General features: G+C 30.2%; 2 protein-coding genes across 3 annotated transcripts; both read left to right on the top strand.

Moving 5' to 3' along the window:
• Positions 1-532: 532 nt before the first annotated feature.
• Positions 533-2,836, top strand: LOC107422745 (uncharacterized). Its single transcript, XM_016032249.3, has 3 exons — positions 533-1,066; positions 2,194-2,283; positions 2,451-2,836. The coding sequence occupies exons 1-3, from the start codon at positions 608-610 to the stop codon at positions 2,697-2,699; spliced, it is 798 nt and encodes a 265-aa protein (XP_015887735.1). The 5' UTR covers positions 533-607; the 3' UTR covers positions 2,700-2,836.
• A 7,201-nt stretch (positions 2,837-10,037) lies between these two features.
• Positions 10,038-12,813, top strand: LOC107422744 (uncharacterized). 2 transcript variants are annotated; one of them, XM_016032248.4, is made up of 3 exons: positions 10,038-10,870; positions 12,084-12,179; positions 12,327-12,813. In XM_016032248.4, exons 1-3 carry the CDS (start codon positions 10,394-10,396, stop codon positions 12,522-12,524), a joined length of 771 nt encoding a protein of 256 aa, XP_015887734.1. In that variant the 5' UTR covers positions 10,038-10,393; the 3' UTR covers positions 12,525-12,813. The 2 variants fall into 2 exon arrangements, with proteins under 2 accessions (XP_015887734.1, XP_015887733.1); XM_016032247.4 differs by having other exon boundaries at positions 10,047-10,870; positions 12,078-12,179.
• Positions 12,814-13,293: the final 480 nt, after the last annotated feature.

Below are 13,293 nucleotides of genomic sequence, written 5' to 3'. Positions count from 1 at the left end.
AGTAGGAAACTAATAGCTTTATTGAAATTTTATGGAAATTTTTCATTTCCTGAACTTTTTTTTTCTTTTTTTTTTTTTAAATATGATAACGAAATGTGCTTTTTATTATAAATTTATAATATAGTATATAAATATGTTATTGAAAGATTACTTATATAAATTGTCCAATTAACAACCAATTGGATATAGATCTAATCCCTATTCGAAGGTTAGAACAATAGTAAGTATTTCCTTTTTTAACAAGAGCCCTTGACCTTTGACCAAATAAAATCGTTTGAGAATTACAATATGTAACTAGCTCAACCAGCACCTTATTGGTTCCAAATAATTAATAATTAAACTCCTCAAATATATATAACCTTTGACTAAGCCTTTTAGTAGTCCAAGTCCAAGGCTTATTCTGACAATCGCGTTTGAATATTCTATTGGACAAAGTCCACACCAAAAATTTCCAATTACTCTATGGCTATTGATTACCATAAATACACCAACCGGAACTCTAAAGCTAATACATAGTTCGATATCTGTCCGATAGAAAAAATAATTGTATCTACTTACTTCACAGTTTGTTAATTGCAAAACCAGAAGTAGATATCCATCCACCAGAATGGAATTCTTCCACAAGGCCGAATCGGTTCGACTCCGCAGCCACCATGAAAAATACCTACTTGCCCAAGAAGATGGAGAGACGGTCAGACAGGACAGAAATGGAGCACACAAGAGAGCTCAATGGAACGTCGAGTTCGTAACCGGCTCTGACTCTGTTATCCGCTTTAAGAGCTGTTACGGCAAGTATCTCACCGCCTCCACCGAGCCATTTCTAAAAGGTTTGAGTAGCTGTCAGAAAGTTCTACAGACCCTTCCCTCACCTCTTGACTCTACGGTCGAGTGGGAACCCATAAGAGATGGGGAACACATCAGGCTCATGAGCCGCTACAGTCATAGCTTCCTCAGGGGCAGTGGAGGACTTCCACCATGGCGGAAATCGGTCACCCATTACCCAGCTGATGATGAAACAGAAAAGTCTAGCTTGGAATGGGATGTTGATATTGTTGGGATACATCAGGTACATCACATGCTTCACCACACCAAACGTTAAGCATCATAACTATATACAACAATTAGATTTATATAATTCGCAAGATTTAATGGTTATGGATAGTTCTCCCTACTACAAAGAATCCATCTACAATAGCGTTATATATCTTCATACATAAATTTTCTTTTAACAATTTAGTTCAGTAATTTTTTTTTTTTCTAATTTTACATATTTATGATCTAAGTATATGCTAAATTTTTTAATATCAAAATGCATTAGCTTTCTGTTAGTCAAATAGCATCTGATTATGATAAGTATATAATATTTAACACAGGATTTTAATTTTGTAATATATATATACTTGTATTTCGAATTTTATTTTTTTGGTTAAAGTATTTTGAAAATTAATGCTAGTGTTTTATTAAAGGAGTACATTGAGATTTTTTAATATATATTGATTTAAGTGTGCAACATTTTGTTAACTAAGTAAAAATTTCTTGTTCCTCAAAACAGCTCAATGATATCTTGTATTCAAGTAACTCTAATGATAAATAAATATGAGTCAAAAAGATATCTAAGAACCAAGAAGCTGGACCCTCTTTAATCCATACAATTTTGTCAACATAATTTAATACACTTTTAGCAAGAAGATAGCTGAACCATTAACTTCTTTAGGAGTAACGGTACATAGTTGCTATTTATAAGTGATTGGAACATATTAAATGTAAACTTTTCATTGACTATAATTGAGCGATTATTCTATCTTTATTATTCACCCAAGCCATAATTTAATCATAAATAACAATAGTCTAATAATAAATTGAAACCTCTCTACTATAACTTAATAGTGAAAAAAAAAATTATAAAAACGAAATTTAACAATAAAAAAATATACAAAGAAATATAACAGGAAAAATATATAGGGAATACGATTTATCTTAACAAACTTTTTGTAATATAGAGTGTGGAAGATAGTTTTTTTGAAACTTCACAGTTAAAATTCATTAACATAAATACAACAGTAATGCATAATTCATTTTATATAAATTAAAATTCATCAGACAAAAAAATAAAATAAAATAAAAATCATCAACTTTAAAGGTTTTTGTTAAGAATATATGTTAATGTTTATAAATACATGTTGCTATATGCAGGGTACAAAGGCTCACAGACAACCCCCTCCTCAGGCCCCTCGGGTGCCTGTCAAAGGCAAAACTCCAAGTCATCCTCATGCTTCTGTACAAGTAAGTTGAAGCAGAGTCGCTAAACATCAATAAAAACAGTGATTCATGCACACATATTATAGTATACATATAAAATTAAATTCTATCAAAGTTTGTCATTTTTGAGTATAAGTCAAGAAGTTTTGCTGAAAATTAATGATATAATGTTTTCATTTTATTGTATGCAGGGCAATATGACTTACATGCAATATGCACAGGTAGGAGTTGATGCAGGCAATGTAGCAGTTGATGTAGGAAATCTAATGACTCATGTTGTGGATGAAATGGAAGACGCTGAAGGAGATGGGGACGCCATGGGAGACGAGGAAGGAGATTTAGAGGCACCGGAAGTTGAGGATGCATCCGGATTTGCTGATGCAGCAGAAGGTCTAATGGGAGATGCCTTGGATATGGCAAGTAATTGTCTCATTATGTAGAACCTTGCTTCATCATGTTTAATAGTTAGTTTAATTCACAAGTGAACAAAATTTAGCAGGGAGTTAATTATTCAGCAAAAATTCACATAATTAAAATTCTTTTTTTTTTTTTTTTTGGTCTGTAAAGTGTAAATTATAGAATACAGAGGATGATTATTCAATTAGGATCAACGCTCTAACAAAATACAGCTGATTCTCCTAATTTTTCCACAGGAAATAATTGAATAAAAAAATAACTTATTTTGTATATTGTCTCTTCCAAATATGAGCACTAGCAGGATTTCACATATTGCATTTGCCCTGTTTTGTCCAGGGCCAAAAAATGATCTAATCTGGCATGCTACCAACACTAACTTGGATATTCCAATGAAGATCTTCTATCTTATTTTTCTGTTTTCATTCTTGTTTGACAAATGATTTATCTTATTTAAAATAGGAATGCAGGAAATAAGAAGAACGGAAAAGTACTGTAAGAAATAATAATAATAAATAAACAATTAATTAGCTAAGTCACTACTTTAGCCATTAGTATTAATTATATATAAACATAAATAAAATTAATTTTTAGAAGGGGATTTGAATGGAATTACGTTCTATATATTAAAAAATATTAATAAGAATTTCTTTTAATTTTTTGTTATGTGGTTTTTCTACTGTTAGGAAAAAGCATTTACCAACCTTAGCTATTGGCCAATTCCTCCAACATTGTCTTACTAGTTATACTAGAATAAATTTCTAGCACGTACGTGAGTAAAAGACAAAAAGTCCTTAATCCTTCTGAATTGACGGCTTATATAGTAGTACTTGAGACAAAGACAAAGTCCACTACAAATCCTTTTCAATTGACGAATTACTAGTTATATAAGAAAAAAGTTTCTAGCAGTTGACCAAAAGGTGTTGATTTATTCTGGCAAGTGCCTTTGAATGTTTGATTGACAAAGTCCATAAAATTTCAATTAACAACATGTTCCTCTTTGTTATTCAATTTTAAATATACAAACCACCGTAACCATAAGCCCAATAAATAGCTTTATCTTTTTATTTTCTGAAACGAATTAATAGTTGTACCCACTTAAAACCCTCTTCACATGTGGGCTAAAATATGGTGGAGAAGATGAAAGAGAAAGATGCTTTAATTCTGAACATGGGAAGAAAGACACAAAAGTTGATTTAATTTTCAAATCTTGCATGAGTAAAGATTGAACCTAAATCTCTTATATCTGATTTCTCATTTTGATATCATATTAAACCACAATCCAATACTACTTATTATAAAAATTTGAATTTGTAAAAAATAAATTAAAATAGGATTATATATTTTAATAGTACATACTTTCTCGGTTTAATTTGTTTATGCTGTAGTTATTTTTTTGATAGAATTGTTTATCCAGTAGTTAATTTCTTATTCATTTAAACAAATTAAATTAAGCTGAACCCGAAATATGAAATTCTTACACGAGGTACATTAAGATGATTAGAGTCCGCAGCCACCATGAAAAGTACACTTACTGTCAACGCAGGAAGCCTAGCAGTTGGTGCATGAGCTCTAATACCGATGCTAAGGGAGATGTCAGTAGTTGGCAACCAGGCTTCATCATATTTAATAGTTATACATTTATGAATTATGATCACCAAAGATATATTTTGTCGAAATATCACCAAATATTTACCAAGGTTTGGGGACACACCAAAACAGCCCTTTTTATTTTTTTATTTTTTATTTTTTGTCATTTCTAGTTCGTTGTCTCATCAACTTTTTCTTAGGCTCAAACGATGGGCCATATCCATTTATTATCATCGGGGCATAATGGGCCTTTAAACTTTTTTATTTTTTATTTTTGTGATTATCGATCAATGAATCCCGAACTCAAGGCCTGCAACAGTGAATGATTTGCAAAGCTCACGGATCGGTAATGGGCCTTAACGTGCCCATCTATCTTATTTTATTAATTTATTTATATTTTTAAATAAAATGATATCATTTTACAGACTGATTGAATTTTTTTTTTTTTTTGGGGGTTTAATTTTCAGAAGAAAAGTGGATCGAGTATTAGCAATGTTACAGCTTAAAGTCAGCACAGGAAATCTTACTTTCACTACCCAGTTGTGCAGCATCATGTGAATGAACAAAACAAATCATGGTCCTTGCACTGAAGACACCATAATATCTATGTATTTGAAGAAATCCTTGGGGTAAAAAACAATTATATACGTACTAAACCAATTTTGGATACGAACTTTTGTCTATTTTGACCGCTTGGTTTGTTATTAATTTGATATAATCTTGTTAGGGAAACTTTTTATTTTTGGTTTTTTTTTTTTGGGGTTATTTTTTTGTTTTTTATGTTTGGGTTTATTTATCAATGGCAATGTCAATGAAATTGTCGACGATATTGTCGAAAAATTACCATCTCTAACTCGAAAAGTGGGGGAAAAGATAAATCTTTACTGGTATGTTGGATATTATTAGAGATATTCATGAATATGGTGAATATAGACAGTGAAGAAAATATCGATGTCGATGAAAATATTGAAGATATGAATTTACAGAAATATCGATGAAAATATCGATATCGATAGAAATATAGATAAGGTTACGGAAACTATAAATTTTTAATTTAAAATACAAATTTTGAGATATAAAATAATTAATATAATAAAATAATATAAAAATTCAATAATTAGAATACAATAATAATAAAATATAATAAAATAGTCATCCAATTAAGCATATATACTAAAATCTTATATAAAAAACTAACAATATTATTTATTCAGTTTTAAATAGATAAAATCAAATTTATTAAAAAAAATAATAAAATTAAATTAAACACTAAAATAAAAAAAAATAAAAAATAAAGAGATGTGTATTAAAATACTACATATAAAAAAATCATGTATTATCTTTTATATAATATAATATTATCATATTATTATTTTATATTATTTTATTATAATATATTATCATATTTTATTTATATTTTTCTTTTTTTCTTTCTCTTTCCTTCCCCCCACGTGGAAGAAAGATTTCTTTCTTATCCTTTCTTCTTCTTCCTCTCTTCCTTTCATCTTCTTCCTCCCTCTCTTCTGTGCCAGATCAGTTAACAACCAAAAGGAAAAAAAAAAAAAAAAAACAAAATTCCCAATTTCGGCCCTCTTCCTTTTCTTCTCTTCTCTTCTCTTCTCTTTGTGTATCCCCCCATCTCTTCCCCCCTTCCGGCCGACCCTCTCTTTCCCCTCTTCTTTCTTCTCAGCCGGCCATCTCTTCAAACTTCTCCATTCTCGGTCGATCTCTTCTCTCCTCTTTCTCTTCTCTTCTTTTCTCTTCTCTCTGTGTATCCCCCATCTCTTCCTTCTTCAGTTCTTCTCCCGACCGATTACCACAAACCAAACACACACACAAATCAACACAAACACACCCAACCAGTTCGGCCGAAATATCTCAGAAATTTCCATCTTTTCCCGTTGACGACCGGCTGATCTTTCTACCTTATCCACCTAAAACCCGAAATCTTCACCGACAATGGACAATTCTGTCGACTTCCATCGATTCCGACGACAAAGTCGATGACACGCGTGCAAAAAACTTCTTCCCCCCCCCCCCCCTCCCCCTCTGTCGATGTTGGACAAGATCAACAACGGAAACTGTCGCCGATATTTTCACCGTCTCGACGATTTTTGCTTCCCTGAATATAGGCTATGAAATAGGCTAAACCAACGAGATTTACCTCGCTGATTTATCGTAGAGGTCAAAAGGTATTGTCCGATCTTGGCTAGGGAAATGTGGAGTGGCCATGGGCTGATGATTGATTAGATACTTGGGCCGTTGGGTTGGTCCGTTTTGGGTTTGGCTCATTTAATACACTATGTAGGATTCACTTAAACAAAATTATTAGTTGGTTTCCTCAAAATAAAAGAACGAAGCTTTTCTTTTAAAAATTAAAAAAAAAAAGAAAAAAAAAAGAAAGCTTTTTTTTTTAAATGAAAAAGTAAAAGGTTTTTTGAATAAATAAAAATTAAATAAACATAGACTACATTTAAAACAACATTTTATCAAAAATAAACATTTAAAGTAGAATGGACAAAATAATTTTACGAAAAATTAATAATAAAAATTTGTTTTAAAAAAATAATGATAAAAAAATCTTGCCTATATTTACAAATAAAAATATAAAATTATTTACTTAGATGTTGTTTTGTAACATAGTTGATTTTTAATTTTTTTTTTCTCTATAAAGTTATTTGTAATTACTTATGTCAAGTGCTAGTTTGTTGTTGTTGTTGTTGTTATTATTTGGTGAAATTGAATCTAAGACTAAGGGCACATTTAATATACAAAATAATTTTTGATAAAATAGCAATAACTATAAAGGAATAATAAAAAACAAGGGTCAAATTTCAAAGTTATTTATATATTTCTCAGTATAAAATAATCAATATATATTTAAAAATATATTTTAAATATGATAAGTATATTTATTTTTGAAATAAATGAAGAAATACCAATTTTGAATATTTTAAAAAGAATAACTATTTCTTAAAGTGGGGGATATATATTCCCATGGAACAGATATTAAAATTGGAAATATACCAAACAAAGAATTGATAAGACATTTGAAATAATATTCTCTTTTTATATTTATTCTACATGACTTTTATTATTACTAAAAAAGAAAATAGTCTCACAATATGAATATATAGAATATATTCCAGCTATTTTTTCAACCTAATATATATATATATATATATGTATATATATATATATATTGGGTAAATACATGACTCTTTCTTGTCCATTCAACTCAATAGCAAATAATGTTGGAAAAATTTCTTATTGCAATTATAAGAATTTAAAATCTCATATGGATATATATATATATATATATATATATATGCTACTCAACGTAAATGACCAGACTTTCTCTTATTCAAAACAGGAAAAAAAAAAAAAATTGACCAGACTTTCAAGTGGTCCAAGAATACAAAGTACATATAAAGAATTTTTAGTCTTCAATTAGTTATCATTTTTTTTCTTTTTCTTTTTTTTAATTAATTTATATACACCCGCCAGAGTCCAAACTACAAGTGTGATAAGTACGTTCTCATCAGTTTGTTGGTCCGACAAAAGCATAACCGGATTGGAATTCTTCCACAATGCCAAGAATCCATCAGGCAGGACCGAAACGCATTATCTAAAGGAGCTCAATGGACCGTCGAGTTCGCACCCGACTTCAGCCTCCATTATCCAAATCTCCGAACCTACTTTATGTCATGTATGTCTAGAAATTCCATAAACACTCTCCTCTCTTCCCTTTTGTTGTTTTGCATATTCCCGGTAAAGTTAGAAAGCACTTCTTTTTTCTTTCTTTCAATATATAAATGTCAAGATATATATTCTTTTACCATTAAAAGTTTGGGGCCTTGTAGCCTTCCTTCCAAAGATTTTAGCTCTTTCACATCTTTAATTGTCAAGATTCTCATATCTTTAATTATTGCTGTACTTTATAAAATTTCAGGCATTGATTCCATCTCCGTTAAGTTAGAAACATTGAAAATGGCTATAAATAACTAGAGCAGAATAAAGTAGATGGTAAAAAGATGCTGGCGGCCAAAAAGATGACACATGATACACACCTTAGAAGTAGGCCGGTCTTGGAATTTTGGGGACCCTGGGCGAATTTTATAGATTAGCTTTTTAATTTTTTTTTTTTTCCATGTTCAGATATATACTGCTTTGTAGACATAATAAAAGTAATTAAAAAACGCTAGACATTTAAATATTAAGCAGTTGATGAACGATAGAAGAAATATAGAACCCGATTAATTATGTAAAGCTTTCTAATCAAATAGAAGGGTATTCTTTTTTGAACTGCAAAAACCATTAAATTAATTAGTTTCAATAAGAATTTTTTTTTTTTTTTTTAAGAAAAGAGTAATTTGTTTATAAAACCATACCTAAATGGTTATTTTAGTATTCATCCAAAAAAATTGTGATCTTAAAAAGAAAAGTTGAATTCAGATGGGAAGTCATGGAAGATAGTTGGAAATTTGTAAATGGTAAGAAATTAGAAGAGTGAGAGTCTTAAATATTTTTTTTTTTTAAATTTATGGCTTAAGAGTTGTTTTATGAAAAAAAGAATGATTATGCAAGAGATACATGTTCCAATAAAAGATAATTAGTTTTCTGGAAAATTACAATGGCATTTAAAGATATTAATTGTCATCTAATTAGGAAAGTCTAAAATAAAAAAAAAGGGCCTAATTTATTTTTATTTTCATTTTTACTAGGTTATTTAATATTTTATCCTACAAAAAATAGGTCATTTATTATTTCAAAATTTTCAATTATTTTATATATTTTAAAAAAAATACTCACCAAAAGGAGCACTTACCAAAAAGAAGTCTTGTCTAATTGCACACCAAGCCAATGATCGGGCCGGCTCTGCTTGGAAGTTAACAACTTGATTGTGATGAGAAATAAGAGAAAATTAGTTTATAGGATTCTATCTGTATTTAGACTAGTGGATGTAATGCTTGACACCTTTTACTTTTTGGTGTCACAAACTGTATTGTGATTTTGAATTTTTTTTTTTATTGCACCAAATAAACTGTAATTGCGTAATTTTTATTTATTTATTTATTTTTTTGGGGTTGATCATAATATCATATTATTTACCCATTTAATTAATGTAAAGTATTTATGTAGTATAACATAATAAAAATTATAAATATGATAATTTTTTTTTTTTTTTTTTGGTCTTACAAAACTATTGCAATTATTTTTTAATTACAAAATTAACGTTAGGATTTAACTGTATCATCTTTCTATAATATAGGAGGTTATTTGTTATTAATATAGGTTGAAGGGTTATATGTTTCTAACAAACAATATAGTGGTTTACCTGGGAGACTTCTTATGAAGCAGAGATTAAAAGCGATTGAATGGGCTTCTGGTGGATCTATCTTGAATGGTCTTCTGATGTCAAGGAAATGACGTAGAAAATTAATGATTTCAAAGGGAATATTTGTCATGATTTATTCCAAATCCGGCATAGGTAGACCACAAATTAGTTTTCAGAGTTGGTCACAAAACATTCTCTTTTATTTGGCTGTTATTTTCCTCCTTTGGAAATCTTTTTGTGCATAATGCAGCTTTATTCGCCAGAGTCGAAAGTATATATATAAATATATAAATAGTATAGTGGTGTTTTGTGTTTTTTATTATAGCTTTAATTCAGTGTGATGCTTTTTATCTCTAGAGGATATATCATTGCCTAAAATCAAAATCGGATTGGACTGTACTATAAAAACTACTGTGCACGGTTCCAATGTTAGCTAATATTGGTTTTCGAATGAAACTAATTAAAATTATGATTCGAAAAAAAAAAAAATGTTATTCTACTAGTTTGGCAAAAGCTATTGACGTGTTCTGGTGCGTTCAAATGTTTGATAATGGTCAAAGTCCACAAAACTCCTATCAATTAGACGCAGGAAATTGGCAATTACTCTATCCTTATCCACTAGCTACTACTACTATTAACTTTAAAAATTACACATTTAGTGCATGATCAACCCTTGAATATTTTATTAATTATTATTATTATTATTATTCAGGGTTATAAGTACGCTAACCAAATTAAAAGTTCAAAACAATAATTGTAACGCACTTGATCTCAGTTTATATTTCGGTGTGAATGGAATTCTTCGACAAGGCCAAGGTGGTCGCACTCCGCAGCAACCATGAAAAATATTTGCATGCCCACGAAGACAAAGAATCAGTGAGGCAGCACTCAGACGGATTATCCAAGGGATCTAGATGGACCGTGGAGCTCGTAACCCGATCCGACTCCGTTATCCGCCTTAAGAGCTGCTATGGCAGGTATCTCACAGCCACCAACCATCCATTTCTGACCGGTTTGACCGGTCGGAAAGTTGAACAGTCGACCCTGCTCTCCTCGTCACGTGCTCTTGACTGTACGGTGGAGTGGGAGCCGATCAAATATGGGAATCGTATCAGGCTGAAGAGCTGCTACAGCCAGTTGTTCCTCAGGGCCAATGGATACTGGCCTCCTTGGAGGAATTGGATCACCCATTGTCCAGCTGATGGTCGTGGAATACTCCACAACTCCGACTTGGAATGGAAGGTTGATATCCTTGAAACACGTCCAGAGGTCAGTGAACCAAAAAAAAAAAAAAAAGTGTTATTATTATTATTATTATATTTAATAGATAATGGTGCGATTTCGTACTGCAATTTGGTCCCTAAGTTAATATTATTGTTATTATATTTTTCTGGCATTTATCCCCTTGAACCCGTATGTTTGTCCAATTTAAGAATTTTTACTCTTTTTCATCAATTCCCTAATGGAAAAACGCAGGTGTACATCATTAACATGCTTTTTACAAATTCTTGTCAAAATAATTATTTTTTCTATATTAAAAATGAAGAGATTCGTATTCAAATTATATGTATCTAGAAAATAATAGAATTTTCTATTAGGATACTATAAAGTAAATATGTCTTATAATTTTTAAAACTAGTAGCGGATTACGATTTATCTTCAACAAACTTTTTAAATATTTTTCCAATTAAACGTTGTTTTCTAAAAATTAATTATGAAATTCATTAACATAACCAAAACACTGATAGATTCAAATTAATTATAAAGTTTTTTTATAAAAGTATTTGACAAATAATCAAGTTCTTTCAGTTTATCTAGTTTCAAAATTCATATTTTTCAATTAAAACCCTTGAATATCTTATATTTCATATCCATATAAATTTTTTTCCCCCTCAATCTCAATCATCTCTCTCTTCTTAATCCCTAATCCTCCTCCTTCGTCTTTTTTTCTTTTTTCTCTCCAATATATATATATATATTTTTTTTTTTCTTTTTTCTGTTTTCTCTTCATCATATATATATATATATATATTAAAATAGATCCATGTATTTCATCTTTTTTTTTTCCCTTAATCTCCAATTCCTTTTTTCTTCTTTTTTTCTTTTTTCTTTTCTACTCTCCAATATATATTAAAATAGATCCATGTATTTCATTTTTTTTTTCCCTTAATCTCCAATTCCTTTTTTCTTTTCTACTCTCCAATATTATATATATATATATATATTTGAAATAGATCATATAATCTTGCAACCTCTCTACAATATATCCTGTAATTCATGAAGAAGAATTTCATAGCTTTAATGATTTTTGACATAAAAAATTATATGTTTTTCATTTTTTTTAAAAAAAGTAATATATATATATATATATATATAAAGAAGTGTTTAAGATTATTTACTTATTTAAATAGTAAACTGTAGAAAGAGTATTTACTTATTTAAATAGTATATTGGACCTCATCACAAGCATCTCCAGTTGCAGGGTACGACGTCTCAAATACCCGGCTACGGTAATGTTCCTGCTTCTGGCAGTGCTCTACCCCCTGTTGTGGCCTATTATCGTCCTCCTCCTACACAAGTGAGTTAAGACTTTGAAAAGATGAAGCAGAATCGACATCATCAATAAAAAATCAAAAATTAAAAAAAAAGGAAGGTTTTATTCTTTTTTGAAGACGCCCATGTTAACTGTATGTATGTGTCTGTATATGTTAATTATTTTATGCAGCGCGACGATCTGCGTATGGAAAGGGCGGAGCTAGCAATTGAGGTAGGAAATCTACTAGTAAGTACAGCAAGTCTAATGTTGCGAGACTCGGATGCGGATTACGGAGGTGCATCAGGGCCTGATGATGTACTTGGAGTTTTAGATGAGATTGGAAATGCCAATGATGCAACTGGAGATGCTTGTGATCAAGAGTATTGATTAGTTTTGAAAATGATAAGCTGTAATTCAACATTCTACTGCCCATTTGGGAGGTCTAGCAGAAGATGTTTGTTTGTGAACACGTACGGCCGGCAATTAATTGTCCCTCCATGTTTAACCAACTTTATCATATTTTAATAGTCAATCTGATTAAAGTGAATTAAATTAGCAGTTATTTAGCAAATTTATGTTGTATTTGAAATAGATAGCTTAAGGGCATAGCCTTGCATAGTATGTTTATGTCACATGATCAGTTTGTTATATATATATTAGTTAGATTGTTGTTAAATTTGTTGAGTGAGTTAGCTTGTTTATGACACATGATTAGTTTGTTCATGACGCATGATCCGCTTCATCATATTTTAAAATAATATAGTTTTAAAGAAAAAAAAAAGTATATTATTTTTAAAATATACAAAATGAGTTCATCTTATAATAATTCACAATATATTGTATTTTATAAATAATATATTTTCAATCGATTAAATATATGAATATTTTGTGGAGAACACGTGGCTGCATGTATGAGGTTTTCAAAAAAAAAAAAGTAAAATGATGGGAAGATGTATCCTATCTCAATCCAACATGCAGAAAAAAGGGATTTCTTATCCGGTAAATTAAAGGATTATCTGGGAACTTTGGATTCTTTTATCCGTTTGGACATTAGCGCCACCAAACGACCCTTAAGTCATCCCAGTTTATACGGTGCACAAACGCACGCTTAAGTCATCTGGAATTAACTTGCGGATTAGTTGTACAATTGATCAGT

Source organism: Ziziphus jujuba, chromosome 3 (assembly GCF_031755915.1).
Source record: "Ziziphus jujuba cultivar Dongzao chromosome 3, ASM3175591v1".
Lineage (NCBI taxonomy): Eukaryota > Viridiplantae > Streptophyta > Magnoliopsida > Rosales > Rhamnaceae > Ziziphus > Ziziphus jujuba.
Note: the sequence above shows the minus strand (reverse complement) of the source record. Positions and strands in the feature narration are given on the sequence as shown.